At 38.6% G+C, this 18,258-nt stretch overlaps 1 protein-coding gene across 14 annotated transcripts in view; it reads right to left on the reverse strand.

Annotated features, from left to right (window-relative positions):
- The window catches only part of LRRC7 (leucine rich repeat containing 7), a 169,136-nt gene that overhangs the window by 73,617 nt on the left and 77,261 nt on the right, over positions 1–18,258 (reverse strand). For all 14 annotated transcript variants that reach the window (XR_003707175.2, XM_028733098.2, XM_028733111.2 and 11 more), the window contains 2 exons: positions 16,207–16,296; positions 13,351–13,407 (listed from right to left, as the gene is read on the reverse strand). Coding sequence is in view for 13 of the 14 variants with exons in the window: in XM_028733098.2 (XP_028588931.2) it covers positions 13,351–13,407; positions 16,207–16,296 (147 nt within the window). In the remaining variant the exon portion in view is untranslated. The remainder of the gene's footprint in view (positions 1–13,350; positions 13,408–16,206; positions 16,297–18,258) is intronic.

Raw genomic sequence — 18,258 nt, forward strand, 5'->3', positions numbered from 1 at the left:
GTTACACTAAATGAGAAATAGAATTCATAATTGTACTTCTCTGCTTTTTAAAAGTTCAACTGTGCATGAAATTACTCAAATCTGTCAAGCGGTAGAAAACTACTTGCTGAGCTGCAGCTAGATACACTAATAAATGATTTGTTATTTAATTTCTCTCATCTTAAAATATATTGCATTACTTTTCATTTTCTATTTATTGCCAATCGATTAGAATTATGCCATGGTAAACAATTCCCAATAAACTACATTTGGCCTTTGGCTAATTAACAACTGATACCCTTTTAAATAGGGACGCGGGTGGCGCTGTGGGTAAAAGCCTCAGCGCCTAGGGCTTGCTGATCGAAAGGTCGGCGGTTCGAATCCCCGCGGCGGGGTGCGCTCCCGTTGCTCGGTCCCAGCGCCTGCCAACCTAGCAGTTCGAAAGCACCCCCAGGTGCAAGTAGATAAATAGGGACCACTTACCAGCGGGAAGGTAAACGGCGTTTCGTGTGCTGCGCTGGCTCGCCAGAGCAGCAATGTCACGCTGGCCACGTGACCTGGAAGTGTCTCCGGACAGCGCTGGCTCCCGGCCTCTTGAGTGAGATGGGCGCACAACCCTAGAGTCTGTCAAGACTGGCCCGTACGGGCAGGGGTACCTTTACCTTTACCTTTACCCTTTTAAATGTGTTGTGGAAGGGGATGGGGGGTTATTGGTTGGTATTTGTTCTTATTTTTAGTATGTATTTTGCAGTTTTTATCTTGTATTTTTATGTTGTCATCTGCCCTAAGATCTACAGATGAAGGGTGGTATACGAATTTTAATAATAACAACAAATGTCGTATAAAACTAAATTACATTTGTCAGATACAAGATAAAAGAAGTTATTCCATCTAAACATTTACATCAATTATATCTGTGAAAAATACTTCCGCAAAATATAGGTAAAAGGAGGTAAAGAAAAAATAATTTTAACACATACATACCACATCTGAATACACACTACTGCTGGCCATTCTTTTTTAATCTATGTAAGAACAACATGTGTCATCAAGGCTTTCTCTCAATATTTTTACTACAGCAATGAAGCCTACTTTTGTTAAGTTTGTTAAGAAAATGATTTGCCCAGATTGCTACGTAAGCTACAGAGACAAAAATAAAAAAAATTCCTTCCAGTAGCACCTTAAAGACCAACTAAGTTAGTTCTTGGTATGAGCTTTCGTGTGCATGCACACTTCTTCAGATATGCATGCACACGAAAGCTCATACCAAGAACTAACTTAGTTGGTCTTTAAGGTGCTACTGGAAGGAATTTTTTTTGTTTTGACTATGGCAGACCAACACGGCTACCTATCTGTAACAGAGACAAAAATGTGAGCACCCAATCTGTACATATAGCCTCCTTCTATGACTAACAATATTCTCCTATGGCAAGCAGCCCTATAGAAGGTTCTGCTTCATATCAGAAGTAGTGTATCACTGTGAGGTGTAAGATGAACAATATTTTCACACACATTGATGTATATATTTTCTCAAATGTTAGTGAATAACAAATGTCTTCACAACTGAAAATGAAGGTAAAATAAGTAATCAATTTCCAGGACTCCCAAGATATGTTAAAATGCTGCTTTCTCCTAATCAGACTTTAATGTAGATCAGGGTGACCTGAAATGAAGGACAAAATAATGTTCCTCCATTTCACAAGTAGAATCCAAGAGGACTCAGTTGCATTTTAATTTATCAGTGATGACAGGACATTGTCTTCCACCATACCCAGAGGCATCAAGATAGTTTAGGATGCAAAAAAGCTCTGTTCTTCACCTCCTTGTTCCCCAGCCTGAGGAGGTTACCTTCCTCTGTTTAATGATAGGGGCAGCCTTGGATAGCACATGGGAGCTTTTTAGCTCCCTCTTCCAGTGGATATCTCAAGGATCCCTTCAAAGGGTCCCCTTTATTGTGGGTGGGGACTTAGGGTGAAACACAAGGAGCTGATGCCAGAAATAATTATCTCAAGCACATGCAGTAGTGATTTCCCCACATGGACAGCTTGTGTTATGGATCCAGGCCAGTGTATTTTTTCAAATGTATGTAAAGAATTCTTAAAAGTTGTTAAAACTGCTGACAGTCCACAGAGAACCATCAGACAGTTGAGGATTAGTTCAGTTGAAATGCAGTTAATCTTATTTAGAAAATCAAAAGGATATTCATGTCCTAAAACTTTCAGTTTGAAGTGGCAGTTTCATTAAAATTTGAAGCTTTGATAAACTATAAATATTCAGAGCAGGAGTTTTACCAGAAGAAACACAGACCTTGGAAAGTAGATTATGGAGTTTCCAACTGAGAGCTTGCAAGGCTAAAGTGGATGATAGAATAATTAAAGCCTATATTGTCTTAACACAAAGCGGAATCTTAAGACTGTGTATTGTAACCTGTGAAATAAATATCTGATCAGTTCTATTAGCAGAAAAAATGAATAAAGACTGCGATATATTCGTTAGTAATGTCTCAACATGAGATTCTTCTAGTAATAGAAATGCACTGAATGCAAAATACCTGTGAATAGTGTAAGTGCTTTGTATTCTGCAAGTTTATTGTCACAGGAATGTTGGAAGCTGCCTTCTACCAAACCAGCCCACTGGTGACTGAGTAATTTCTGTCCATCTTCTCTAGCAGTAAATCCCTCTTTTGTCTCCAAAGAGAGGACACAAATAAAATCAAGCTACTCTCTCACAGAAAGCACAGGGCAGAAAGGGAAGGGTGGTTCTTGTTTCAATATTCTTGCTTTTCTCTCTCTCAGAAGCCACACCTGGAGGCAGAAAACTTAAGGTCTAACCTCCATGGGAGAGGGGTGGGGGAATTTTTGCATAGCCCCAAGCTTTTTGCTGTTTTTAATGCGCAGTATGTAATTTCCTTCATCAGTTCCTCCCTCAGTCCCTAGTGGTGTGTGAATGCATGAAAGAGCAGAGAGGTGGGACTTTTGCTGATACATGACATTTCCTTGACTGAGGTAAGGAGGGAAAATCCCCCCTTTTGCTTCTACTGTAAGACTAGTATGAAAGAAATGGGTGAGAGAAATTAATGCAAGAACTTGCAAAGAGAAACTATTTCTTTGATGGGACAGGAGAGAGAGTTATGGAGGCTTCTGATGAAATTGCAAGCTATCCTAAACAGTTTTGTTATGATTTTTTTTTGGGGGGGGACTTTATATTTATGTTTGTAGCATTTAAATCATTTTAAATTTAAGTGGAGAGTGCCAGCACAATTCTATACATGACTACTCAGATGTAATTCCTATAGGGTTCAATAGGGCTCATAGATATGTTTGTATAAATGCAACTCTAAATGTTTTAAACATTTATATATGAAATTATTTCAGGGGGATGGGGCTGCAACAGTGATTACAACAAAACAAACTGCTTAACAGAGTGGCTGTAGTTGGTGGCTCTTGGAGTTTTAGTAAAGTAGATCCCAGACACACAAGCTTGAAGTCTGCCCTCCACTAATTTAGTGAGTATTTTTAAATGTACATTAAAGACACCAGGAACTCTTATCAAGATTTCCCAGTTGATTGGAACCTGCCGATATATCCTACATTAAACCTATACACATTTGCCTGGAAGTAAGTTCTATTGAACTTCTTCCATCTCACATACAAATAAACATCTTTCTAGAGGCTGCTCTGCAAAGTAAATGTGAACATATAAGGAAAGAAGCAAGATCTTTACTGTGGTTACCCCATCTTGCAGCAGCTAGTCATATACCCGCAAGCTGCTGCTATCACCACCTCAAAGGGCTTGAACCTGGGAGACCTGAATTCAAAACCTCCCTCAGCCATGAAGCTCACAATATGACACTGGGGTAATTGCTACAATTTAATTTCAGTGGATGATGTATGCTGCCTGCAATCTTTGTCCACTTTCATGAGAATAAGTTGCATTAAGATCCTTAGTTGAACCGGGGGAGGGGGAAGCCACAGAGTGGTTGACTTAGTAGTACCTCCTCCTCACAAGGGGTGAGGAGGGGGGGCCTAAACCCGACCCATGGGACCTCCTAGATGTCCCAACAAGTGTAGGTTCTACCAGCCTCCAATGGTTGCTGCACCTCAAATAGAATGTTACAGAACTGGAACAGGTTAAGAAAATGGCAACCAAAATGATAATGTGGCTAGGAACAACTCCTCTATGAGAAAGGGTTTGGAGATTTCTTGGGGAGGGGGGGACATGACGGCACTGTATAAGATTATGCATGAAATGCAGAAAATGGAAATCAATAAGTTATTATCTCTCCCTGAATATACTAGAATCCCAAGGACATCCAATGCAGCCGAATGTTGTAAGAGTCAAGACAGACACAAGTACTGCAGACAGAGTACAGACAATGTATAGGTGTATAGATTGTAATGTATATAAAGGAATGGCCACCCACTTGGATGTTTTAAAAGGTGGGAGGTTATCAATAGTTTTTAGGCTGTGTACTATCAGAGAGAGTATTCTTCTGAATACCAGTTGCTGAGGAGGTCTGTTGTGTCTGTATCGCTTGCAGACTTCTCATAGCAATCTGGTTGGCCAGTGTGACAACAGCATGGCAGTCTGATCTAGCAGGGCTCTTAACTCCTAATCAAGTATTGTGTCTCATTTCAAAGGAAATTCAACCTTGAGTAGTATTAACATAATACTGGTGATTAAGAGATGTCATGTTATAGTGAAAAATGTCCTAGCCAATCTAATTTATATTTAATTAAAAATGTTATAGGAAATGAATTAATCTGAGATGTCAACAGGCAGGAAATTGAATAGAAATTGAGAACATGTATAACTAATTTTGGATTATTATTTTTCTAAACATTTTGTTAAACAGTACAGGCATTTCAGGAGTGAAGCAGAACCCTGTATCAGTTAGACCTAAAAAATAAAAATGGGGGGGGGGGGATTGCCATGGCTTTGTGTTTAAGAACTGCTTTTTAGGTGTGCAAATACAATTTTATGCTTAGTGCACTGAAATAATTTTAGGAATATAAGCTATCATTTGTTTTTAGAAAATATCTACTTATATAGACAAGTAAATAATTAGAAATGTTATGTTGGTAAACTGTTTGGTACTGTGATACAACAAAATGTTATAAAATAGGGGGAAATCACTATCAGCAAAAAATCCTGCAAGATGAACAAGCACAGATTGCAAATGCAAGTTGCAGATGGTGCTGGGAAAATATCCCTCAGGTCAATTCAAACTGGGCTGAGCAAACAAAGCAGGTTTTGTAAAATCAGGAAACAGGTATATGATGGGATCTGAATTTCAAAAACCCTGTTTTGAAATTCAGATGCCATAATATACATGATGACCTAACTGGGGTTATAACAGGGTTCAGATACCTCCCAACAAATTGCTATACTGTGAGCTTCTCTGCCCTACTCTCCATTCTCTTCAGTGTGGTGTAGTGGTTAAGAGCAATAGACTCATAATCTGGGGAACCGGGTTCGCATCTCCGCTCCTCCACATGCAGCTGCTGGGTGACCTTGGGCCAGGCACACTTCTCTGAAGTCTCTCAGCCCCACTCACCTCACAAAGTGTTTGTTGTGGGGGAGGAAGGGAAAGGAGAATGTTAGCCGCATTGAGACTCCTTCGGGTAGTGATAAAGCAGGATATCAAATCCAAACTCTTCTCTTCTTCTTCTTCTTCTTTTCCCACTTACCTGTCCTTATGTGGACAGCCGCTAAAGAAGGGAGGTCTGTCTAGTGGAAGATCTCCATTACTCATTTCCTAGCATCTCAGATCCAGCAACAGCGGCAGCAGAGGTACTCTAGGGAATTTAGTTTTCCCAAGACACCTAACTTCTTCAAGCAGAATAAAATATTTTAGGACTAAAGTATAGAACAAAGTATCTTAGTGTGTGGGAAGGTGCTGACATCACTGGTAGGCAATAGTTAATTCAAGCAGACTGTCTGCAACCAGACAGTATACTCTCCCAAGTCACTGGAAAAACAAGTGTCTTGTTTACAAAGGGAAAAGGCAACTTGATACGAACTGTACAGTTTAGTCAATCATGTTCACGTAGGATTAATTCAAACTGAAAACAGTTAAGATATAAATAAATGAGAACTGATGAACAAAGACAATGAAAGTCAGAATGATTCTATAACAGAATGTGGAGGATCATTAATTGTACCTACACAAGAGTCATTTCAAATTCCAAATTCAATTGTAACACAGGAATTGTTTTAAAAGTTTTAGTAGGACTTTTCAGGGAGATGCCCTGGTACTGACTTCTAATTAACTTCTTCTACAACCTTTCAGGATGACTGTACTGTAAAAGTGTTCAATAGACTGCCAGTATAACTAGTACTCTAATTACTACCTTTATCTAAACAACTCCAAAAACTGTAACTGGAAGTACAGTCAAATAAAATGATGCATCAAGGAAAAAGACAATATTATATGTCTGATCAATAATTATTTAAAGTAAAACATGAACAGGTGCTTTGGATTAAAAAACTGGAGACAAGTTTTTCAATATGCAGGTGCAGCCTTCATGCAAAGATGGTGCCACACTCTTCCCACCTCTTCTATCTTTTTGATGCACATAATAAGTAGCATGGTGGGTTTCTGCACATATCTATGTGTAATATGATATGTATAAATTCTATGTTGTAATAATCTTTGCTATGATATACCTGATCTTCAGCAAATACAATGTAAAATGAGCTATTTACACCAAATGCATAATTGCCTAATGGCTTTATCAATAATAAGCAAGATAACTGTCAATTATTAAAGACAGAAATGTGATATACACAACTTATTTACAATATATTCTGATACCATTTCTACAAGGCTTCAATCATAAGTCTTTATTCAGGTTTATGACTCAAGATCTTTTAACTAGAACTGCTGGAAATGAAAACAGGGGTTTTTTTCTACACACAAAGCATAGGCAATTAAGCATAGCTTACTGAACTATGACTTAAATAATAAATGTAAGGCAAACACTCCACTTTTTAATGCAATTATTTTCTGGTAAAATTGTTATCTGTAGAAAGCAGAAAAACTCTGTATAATTGTCCTTCAAAAAACTTTATTTAAAGAAATGCAGATGTATAATCACGCTCCTAATGGACATTCCATGCACAGACACGAGCAGATCACTGATGACTAGGTGGCAGTTTAGCAAAGTAACTCTGAAAGTATGCAGAAAACCATGAATTTCCATTAGCATGTGCAGGAAAAGTAATAAGGCTGCACATGCCCAGTTAAGAAAATTCTAAAGATAAGCAACAGTACTTGGAAGGGGGTATGTACAGGTGGAAGGAAGAGAAATTGGGCAGATGGGGGAACGGGTTACACTGAATAATATTCAAGTGAAATGAGCATTTAATTCAGACTTTTGGAGGAGGCAAGTGATTGGGGGGGGGGGGAGGGTGATTAAGAAGAATGTAAGCAAACCAAGCATTATGCTCAGCCAACTCCATAGGCATTATAGGGGAAAGAAGATGATGGGTAGCCGCAGCAATGTCCCAACCAACATTCCTAAAATAAATAACTTAATTGGAACAACTTTCTGAAGGAATAACTAAGCATGTAGCAGCACTGAATATGCAGTCACGAGACGTTCCACTTAAAATACTTTTAAAAATACACATTTAATCTGAAAATAATGTTTGGAACTACTAAGACTTATTTTAAACAATGAGCATGGCAATATATTTCTGGCATTAAAAGCCATTTTTGTTGTTCACATTTGTTTAAACTATATGCACTGCAAGTACCTCCATCTTCTTGTAGAAAGACTCCATGGATACAAAACTTCTCAGTACAAACTATAAATCTTGGAACTTGTATGCTGTTTACAAGATGGACCAATAATATTTAGGTGCTCAATAATTATTTACACAAAAAAGCAAAATGCTTGCTTGAAAGTACCACAAATGATGGTTGCCAACATGCAAGGATATAAAGTTATGTTTTGCAAATTGTCTAATAACCTTACATCAAACAACAAGAAAAGAAAGAGAGTCATACTATGTTCCATCCCAGTGCTACTGAATTCTTATTACAAAGAATATTGTCTTCCCAGAACATCTTAAAAATAATTTTGAAGGCAGATATCCAAAAATAAACCTCCTTCCACCTCTCATAATGTGATCTCATTCTTTTAGAAAGTGTTATTCTCATTATCTGAATAGTAGGTCATCTCACAGGACGCTGTTCCAAGGATACATGAAACAGACTCGTCTTTGTAGGTTAAAACACATACAAACATAAGAATCCGACAGGATCAAACCAAAAGCTGACCTACAGGAAATGTGAGACTTCTGTGAAGCGACTCACACATCTTCTCAGCAAAAAAAGCACAAAACATGTCATAATTGCATGCAGTTTTTCCATGCCTCATTCCAATTCATTAGCTGCCATGTGTACCTTGATAGCAATACAGAACACAGCTTTATGTGTTTCAGTTCCCAATGTTACTAGGAGGATGTAGGCCACAAGCAGGCACACCCACAACCACACGCCTTTCGTGATACTGCCTAACTGCATCTTACAGCAAGCTCAACTTTCAAGTTCATTATGAAATTAAAATACTTAATTAAAATATAGGAATAGTTCTACAGGAGTGAAGGTATATTTCTACTCCAGCAAGTTGCCATCTAAGGAACTGAAATTTTCGCATTATAAGGGTCTGCTTTTATGTTCTGCTTACTCTGATTGGAAATCCCAAAGACAGTATTTTTAGCCTTCCCTTTTCAGCCAACTTTTTTTTTCATGCCAGCACACACCATAAGTAATCATGACAATTTATAAACATCTAATCATTAATTCAGACAGTTGCCTTATCTTCAATCAATACTGAGCTGCAACCAAGCAACACAGTCCTCAGAGACATGTCCCCAACAGAATAATTTGGGAATTACATTTTCAGTGAATTAGCAATGTCCTTTAGCCAACTGTTCACATTGCCCCTGACCTAGGTTAAGACGAACGCCTTTCCCTGCTTAATGTAAACTACTGGTTTTTATTTTTAGCTACAGTACTTGCATCTCTCTATAAATGGGACAAACTGAATAGAAAAACTTGAAGTACAAATAGAAGCTTGGCATTGTATATAGTGACTGGATGATTAAGATGATAATAAGAATGCCTCAAAATTCATGGAAAGGGGTGGCTCCTATACCCTATTGCCCTTTAAGTACTATCTTCTGGGGATATATGCAGTATGGAAGCAAATTTGTTTTGCAAAACATACTAACCAGGTTACTAATAGAAACACTTGTAGCAGGAGATAAATCCACCACACGCACACTTTGCAATCTTTCCCCCTCATTTCCCCTCTTCAAATGACGTGGTCACTGCTGCTCTCCGAATCTTACTTAGGAGTAGCAACAGTCACTTTCAGCACAATCTTATGCACTTTGAATACCTTTGTAAGCATTCTATCCAACCTCTTCATCCAAATAGGCATTGATCTATTGGGGAAAGATTCTGGTGACTGTTTCCTCCATAGATTGCAAAATATATGACTGCACTGTTGAAGAGCATCTGGACTGCATCCCAGCACTCTTTTCTTGCCCAGCAGATGATCCTGTCATCTGTCAGGTAGTGTGGAAAGGGCAGGGAGCTTTCCAAACTGCCTAGCAGAAGGTCAGCACCATAAGATAACTGTAGCATCACTGCAGCCACAGCATTGACATTTCAGGCAAGGAGAGGTCACCTGACTAAATTGCAGTGCTCTTTCCCCTGTAAATGTGCCCATTACCTGTTAGATCCTGCTGTACTCCTAGTCAGAATACTCAACTGGAGTATATAATACTATCATGGTGCCAATCTGTTGGGAAAGGATGTCTCAAATTACTCCCCAGAGGCCTAAGTCCAGAATGAAGACTGCTCACATATATAATGCTGTAGTTGGTTACTTTTTAAATATAACTGCTTTTAAAGACTTATATTCAAAAGCAGGGTTTTTTTTAATAAAATAAACAAGATTTATATTTAAATAGAGTTTTTAACCGTGTTTATAGGACACTGGAAGGGACGCGGGTGGCGCTGTGGGTAAAAGCCTCAGCGCCTAGGACTTGCCGATCGCATGGTCGGCAGTTCGAATCCCCGCGGCGGGGTGCGCTCCCGTCGCTCGGTCCCAGTGCCTGCCAACCTAGCAGTTCAAAAGCACCCCCGGGTACAAGTAGATAAATAGAGACCGCTTACTAGCGGGAAGGTAAACGGCGTTCCGTGTGCTGGGCTGGCTTGCCAGATGCAGCTTGTCACGCTGGCCATGTGACCCGGAAGTGTCTGCGGACAGCGCTGGCCCCCGGCCTCTTAAGTGAGATGGGCGCACAACCCTAGAGTCGGACACGACTGGCCCGTATGGGAAGGGGTACCTTTACCTTTACCTTTATAGGACACTGGCAAGAGGGAAAATATGACATCTGCACAGCATATATTGGGGAGCTGGAGAACGTCATGTCTGTGTGTGTGTGTAATTTATATTCTTATTTTTAGGCATTACAATAATTATTTTGCCAAGTTTTAACATTTTCAATTTCAACTCCCTTTCCCCCCTCTTTCTGTGGTTCCTTACATTTATTTTCATCCTTTCCTGTATACTCCAAATTGTCTGAACTTATTCTTTTATCTATCTATTCTAATATCTCTCTTTTTTTTAACTGAAGGTTTTTACAATAATCCTGCCAATGTCCTAATCTGTTTACAGTTTGTTTGTAAATATTCAATAAACCACTTCCATTCCTTTCTAAAAAAGTTTGTTGTCTTGATTTCTTATTCTTCCAGTAAGTTTTGCCATTTCTGCATACTCCATTAGTTTCTGTATCCAATCTTCTTTCGTCAGCACCTCTTCATCTTTCCATTTTTGGGTAAATAACATTCTGGCAGTTGTAGTTCCATACATAAATAAATTTCTATATTGTTTGAGTCGTTCTAATCCTATAATTCCAAATAGAAAAGCTTCTAGGGGTTTTTACGGTCATGTTAAACATATTTTTCAATTCATTATATATAATTTCCCAGTAAGCTTTAGCCTTATTACAAGACCACCACATGTGAAAAAGGTACCTTCTTTCTCTTTACATTTCCAACAAGTATTTGACTTTGATTTGTACATTTTTGCCAATCTACTAGGAGTTAGGTACCATCTATATAGCATTTTCATATAATTTTCTCTTAAATTATAACATGCTGTAAATGTTATATCTGTGTTCCACAATCGTTCCCATGCTTCCGTTTCTATATTACGACCAACATCTATTGCCCAGTGTATCATTGAAAATTTCACTTGTTCATCCTTTGTCTCCCATTCCAATAACATCTTGCACATTTCAGACATCACTTTAACACTACAATTTAACAGGTCTCTTTCTAATTGGGATAGTTGTTCCCCAAACCCCTACTTCATATCCTTTTAAAATATTTCATTCAAATGATGATATTGTAATCATGTTATTAACATTCCTGGTAGATTCTTAAACTCTTTTAAGTTAAATTCTCCACCCTCCTCTCTAAATAAATTTCTATAAGTTACCCAACTTTCCATCATATTTTTCTTTTCACCGCTATGGCCTCCAAAGGTGAAAGCCAAAGTGGTGTTTTATAACTAGTATGTATATTAATAAAATACTTTTTTCAGTCCTTTGCTACTAACTGCAAAAAAACCTTGAAGGTTTAATAAATCTCCAATAGGCCTCAGATAGGCCATCTACAACCCACCAACATCAGTGTCCAAATCTATTTTCTGCACAGAAAACTTCAAAGGGGAGTATGTGTACAGCACAAATTGCCTTATTTCATCTCAGGCACATTTACATCCAAAATCAAATAAGGTTTCATTTTTTATTTATAGCAGTGCATATCAAAGCCTTCTGTTGTAACAGAATGCAGAGAGAATGTTTTCACTATTAAACTTTCCCATCCCAGAAACCTTTTTATTTATTTTGCTTTATTTTTATTTATTTAGCACAATACAGCAAGTTAGGTAAAGATCCTATTCAGCATCTTTCACTAGTCAGAGTAGATAATAACAGGAAAAATGGGTCAAATGTCATGGTAATCCATAGTTTATGATTTACTAGGAATGTTTCTATGGCTCCTGTGATTTACTCCACTGCTAGTGTGGAGAATTAACTATGATCCCTGGCTTAGTGTTACATCTGAACACTGAACACTCATAACAAACCACAATTAGTAACCCAAGAACAAACTTTCATGGTTTGTTTGGTGTGAAAGTCCTCATTCAGATTAATTGCTAAGCCAGGATCATGGTTTGTTCCTCCAGCTCTCATTATGGGAGGTGCAAAATGGGAGCCATATGCATGTTTAAAGTAAACCATTTACCATTAACAATGGTTTACTCTGATGTAAACTTACACTCTCCTGTAACATTATAGGCGTGTGGAAAAGATCACATTTCAAACCTTCTACCCAATATGCAAAGGCCCAAGGCTGCAGTTGGAAAGGATGGGAACACTGGAGGCAGGGATTGCATGTGTTCCAACATAGCCTTCCCATGTGTTTATGCACAAACTGATATGTCTGAACCAGCCTTATTTGAGCTCAGAAAAAGTACTGCCAGAGAGATTAAAACTCCCTTTATTCCCATACAAAGCCTCTCCTAGCATTAACTTTCATAATGGTGCTCCGTCTTGGTAATTGCTTGATAGTTATTAAAATGACTCTGCTGCATAATTTTTAAAAACGTTGTTTTTTTTTAAAAGGGTTCAAACACAAATGTAATCTGTGTTATATGCTCTCTAACTCATATATCCTGGGCTTTGAAATATAGATATTACGCAAATATAATCAGAGCTGCCAAGTATTACAAACAAGTTGAATACTTGTCATAAATGCAAAAAAAAAAAAAAAAAAAAAAGGTTTTTCATCATAACCAGATTTAGTAACAAGAGTTTGAAGTTGGTTTACAAACACTTATTAAGCTTGCTGGTTTAATCATGATCCTGCCTGTGTATGATAGGAAGTCCATCCTAAGTAGATGGGCAGTTACCAAGATTGAGAAGTAAGACTGGTTTTCATCAGCCAGTTGAAGGCAGCTGGTACATACAAACAAAACTATTATCTAGAATACTAGGAAAACATATATGTGTAACAGATGTGTTTACCAATGGTTGGGTCTTACCCATAATTTATCAAATTTTGATTAAAGTTTGTTAGAATGTGTATGCTTTTTAATTCTTATCTACCTTTTACTCATTTTTGCTTATATTTATAGCCATTAATATATCCCCCAGTGGCACAATGTTCCAAAATAGAAACAGCAGTGGGAATCACACAACAAAACAGCACAATTCATAACAGGAGGGGGGGGGGGACAATTCTTTGACTATATGAGGTAACTAAAATATATAAGCACTTACTTTGGTAGAGTTTTCAAGTGATTCTCTCGTAATTCCAATATTCGTAATTTAACAAGTCTAAAAGTATCAAAATTTAAAAGAGTATAAATTCAAATTAGGAAGTCATTAAACATATACAAGAATTGCTAATAAGCTATTTGTTTTAACATAAATTATGCTAGCCGTATATTTGCATAAAATTTATCCAGTTCACCTTGCCAACCTCTAATGAGAATCATAGCCATATATCTGTAGGTGAAAAGCAACAGCTTGAAATTATTTTTTGCAGATTATTTAATTAAGACAAATATGCTGACTCTTAATATTCAGTAGATATTTGCGGTTCTAGAATTTTATCTAACTTCATGACAGTGATTGCCGGCTGTGTTCTTCTGGAAGATCCTGACAAATCACAGAGAAGCAATTAACAGGCACAAATGCAGAATGTTGAAATAAATGTTGCTATATAAATGATGTTTATAAGCTTTATTCATTTCATAGCAAACAGAATAAAAAAAGAACATCTTACACATGATTCAAGACATCATATATTTTAGAGAATTGTAGAAAATCCATCAATGAATTTTGTTTCTGTCAGCTAAAATAATGAAATCTACAAGAAAGGATTCCGACTAAACATCAGGAAGAACTTTCTGACAGGAAGAGCTGTTAGGCAGTAGAACAGACTCCAATGAGAGGTGGTACTCTCGCCTTCCTTAGAGGTTTTTAAGCAGAGCTTGGACGGCCATTTGGCATGTATGATCTAGTTGAGATTCCTGAATTGTAGAGGGTTGGACTAGCTGACCCTCACTGTCTCTTCCAACTCTAATTCTATGATTCTATTAAAAGAGAAAATTAAGATAAGAAGAGGCCTCCTATGGTACACAAGAAAAGAGAAACTATTCTAATGCTCTCTCAAGGATCCCAGCAAAACATATTCCCACAATGTTTGTAATTTTTGATAAGGATAAATACACTTGTCATCCTCCAGAGAGCAAACAATGTAATTTCATATGAAATATGCAAATGCTTCCTGTGTGAATCACACACAGTTGATTCTCACATAACCACTGACAGCCTAAGGCTCTCACTATGTATCTAAAGCAAAATAAACTGATCTGCTTAAAGAAGCTAAACTACAATTTGGAAAGCTATTAAAACTATGTAATGCATTATTATCTGGAAGAGCTAGAAGAGCTTTTGTTTGCTCATATTATTTTAACATTCATATAACTTGAACAATTCAAGCAAATTCGCACCACGTTATTATTTTCCCCCTGACAAACAAGCCAATACAATTTAGAAGTCTCTATGGCTTTATGGGTTAACGCCTCCCCTGAAATAGAACAGGAAACAACAAAAATAATAATGTGGCAATGTCAAAATCCCACTCCATATTAGTCTAACTTTTATTATTGCAAGATCCAGGTGGTATGCTAAAAGAATGCTACTACATTAGTTTAGGTAACTAAGGTGTCTAAAAGCTAGAAACACACCCTCAAATAACTCCACTGGTAGATAAAAAATGTAGAAAGTACATTGAGAAAGCAAATTATATTAGATGCTATGAGTCAGAGCTGATCCATACATTAAAGCAAAACAGAAGTGTGAGCAACTTTCAAATTGTCGTTTGTTACTTTTGCTGTAATATTTAAATGGAACTTGAGTATTTCACCTGAAGTGAGTTAAAGTGGAAAATCTGCAATCAGAGGGCTTGTTCCCATTGTGTCAAACCATGGTTTGCAGTTACATGCAAAAGCAATTGTTAACGAATGTTAACAGTTTAAAAGCAATAGGCGGCAAGTTGCCTACTTGTTCTCAAATATATTTATTTTACAAGTCAGGAAACACTGTTGTTTCTTTTCATCCCCAGAAAAAAAAATGCCCCATCACATTTCAACAGACCTCAGTGTCCAAAAGCACATTCAAATACATTTACTGGCAAATTTCATTCCATCTTCATATTGACTGTTGTAGCAGCAGGAGCAGTCAGTGGGTCAGGGTGGTGCTGTGGTGATGGCCTCCCAATAATGGCATCCCTGAAAATTACTAGGGTGAAGGGGTGGTGCCAAAGTCAGGTTAGCGTGGGCACATTGGGGGAAACACCTGACTGGTTCCACTGGTGTCCCCCTCACCTTGCCCCCGTCACTGCACAGTTAAGTAGCGGTACTGCCCCACTCCTGGTGTTGTTGATTAAAGACTGGGCCTCAGCAGTCTACTGTATAGCCTGTTGGTGTGGGGGTTTAAGCTCTGATGTCATTCAGCTCAGAATTATCTCTCTTCCATCTCTATCAATCTCTCATTACATTAGTAGTAGGATCTCTTTCTCCAAGTCAGGTTACCCTAAGAAACACCAATTAAGTCTTCAATCATATAGGGCATACAACAGGATTTACTTCTGAGTAGACATGATTGCACTTCTAATTCAGAAAGAAAGGGTTATCATAGCTATCAAAAAGTAAAAACTAGAATGATAGTTTATAAACTATCAAAGAATCATAGAACTGTAGAGCTGGAAGGGACCCCAAGGGTCATCTAGTCCAATCCCCTATAATGTAGGAATCTCAGCTAAATCATCCATGACAGGTGGTCATCCAATCTCTGTTTAAAAACCTCCAGGAAGTTCTCCCTAATGTTTAGTCAGAATCTCTTTTCTTGTAACTTGAATCCTTTGGTTCACGTCCTACCCTCTTGTAGCAGCAGAAAACAAGCTTGCTTGATCTTCCATGTGACAGTCCTTCAGATATTTGATGATGGCTACCATATTTCCTCTTAGTCTCCTTCTCCTCCTTGGCTAAAAACACCCAACTCCCTCAATCAAAAAATTAAAATCCACATGCTTTTTCATAAAAGGGAAGTGTCACAATTTGTGCTTACCTTCCAAAATTAGCTGGAAGAAATTCCAGAAAGGCATCATTTAGGTAGAGCTGGGTCAGGTTTAAAAGCTGCGTAAAGCCATCTGGGAGCCTAAAAAACAAGTTAAAGCTTTAGCTTTCATACTGTTGTTACTATGGGAACAATATAAGTAAGTCCCTGCAGATACATACCCTAACTCACACCTTCATTGCTATACAGTGAATAGATAAAATATATTGAGCTGCTTCTTAGATCTAACATTTTGCCATCTATTGCAGCAAATGATACACTATCTTGCTCTTTTAGGTTGATATTTATGCACCTAACTATTTAATATTACATCATCCCATTAATTTGTCTGTGTAAGCTTTTTGGTAGTGGATTTAATTTTGAAATTACAAGCAAATTATATCAATGACACTTTTTACAACCTCTGGAATTAAACATTATTTTTACTGTTACCAATAGAACATACCATTTTATGCAGAATGAGTACTATGCTCTATCTATGAAATGTGCTGCCATTCCCCACCCCACCCCCGCCCATAAATGACCATAATAATTCTTATTTGGGTTGTGTGTTACATCTTCTTTTAATTTGTGTAATTGAATGACGGAGCACTTATTGCCTGTGAGAGGTGGCAAGGTCTCCCCAGAGTCTTGTGATAGGGCTCTCATGGCCAGAACAGCTCGGGTCCCCTGGCAATGCTAACAGTAGTCTGAGGAGAAGGCTAGTGATATCTGCCCCAGGGAGATGCATGGATCATGCAAAGTGAGCCAGGTCAACACCAAGACAATGAGAAAACCCAACAGGGTTGCCAGATGAAATTTCAAGTTCTTCTGGTGGCCCAGCAATTAATTCCAAAAAGAAGTGAAGTGACTGCATGGGTGACAACACCTGACACCAGCACCGTCCCCCTTGGGACAATGGTCTCCATAGTGAGCAGCTTGTTGAGCTTCCACAACTATATCTTGTGCTGCTCAGTCCATAAAGTTGCTGGCTGCTCTGAGTTGATCAAGACTCAAGTGGGTACCCCTTTCCCTCAACAGGAGATGCAGAACATCAGGTAAGATAGCTGGTTTGGGCAGCAGTGGCATCTCAGGGACTCCATGGGAGGTCCACATTTCTTCTTTGGTCCCAGCTCCTGGACTTGTTCAAGAGCTAGGATTGGGAGTTTTCTGGTGCTGGTGTCTTGATAACCACTTTGGCGGGGCATGCCGTCAAATAATGACCCATCTTTCCACAGTGGTCTTTGCTCTTCATTATCCTCTGTCAGCATGGGCTGTGCCTCTACAATCTGCGTGAGCTCCTCCGCTGAAGCTGGATGGGAAGTACGTGCAGGACCAGTACTCTAGGCCTGAGGGAAACTCTCCCCCTTCAGTTAAGAACTTTAACTCACAACTCCATTTCTGTCAGTTCTCAAGGTGTAGTTCACATCGGCACATAAGGCAAGCTACAAGTCAGCTGCATCACCTGTGGCTGTCAGGCCACTGAGGAGTGAGAGAGGGGTGGGACACTTCTCTATTATCCCACCTGGGCATTTCCCATGGTCTAACTCTCCAACCCCAGAACACTGGGTTCTTCCAGAGATCAGATACCTTTTGAGGCTCAGAGGGGGCAGCTTAACCTATTGTGACTCACTCCAGGATCATACAACTCCTGCTCTCTGAGCTCCTCCCATTGTTCCTCCAGACTCAACCACCCACTCCATGATACCTTCACAGGGCTCCTGACACCCACCCTGGAAAGAACAAGTTAGTACTGCTTCCCATACAGTGGTTGATCCAGTTGTCACGTCATTTATTGTTACCTATGCTCCTCCCTTGGCAACCCCAGGCATCCTGTGACAAGACCCATGAAAGAGGAATACAAAGCAGATTAAGATTCTTTTGCGAATCAGATGAGTTCGGGGACAGTTTAGTCCTGGGAAAGTGGATGGTGTTTTAAACTGCTTTATTTTGCTCCAAAGGAAATATAGTGGGTTTGTGTAACTTTTGCATGGCATATCATCCCCACCTCCAAAAAAGTTCATTTTTTCTGTTTTAGTAAACTTTAGAACCTGCTTCATAAAC

Source organism: Podarcis muralis, chromosome 5 (genome assembly GCF_964188315.1).
Source record: "Podarcis muralis chromosome 5, rPodMur119.hap1.1, whole genome shotgun sequence".
Lineage (NCBI taxonomy): Eukaryota > Metazoa > Chordata > Lepidosauria > Squamata > Lacertidae > Podarcis > Podarcis muralis.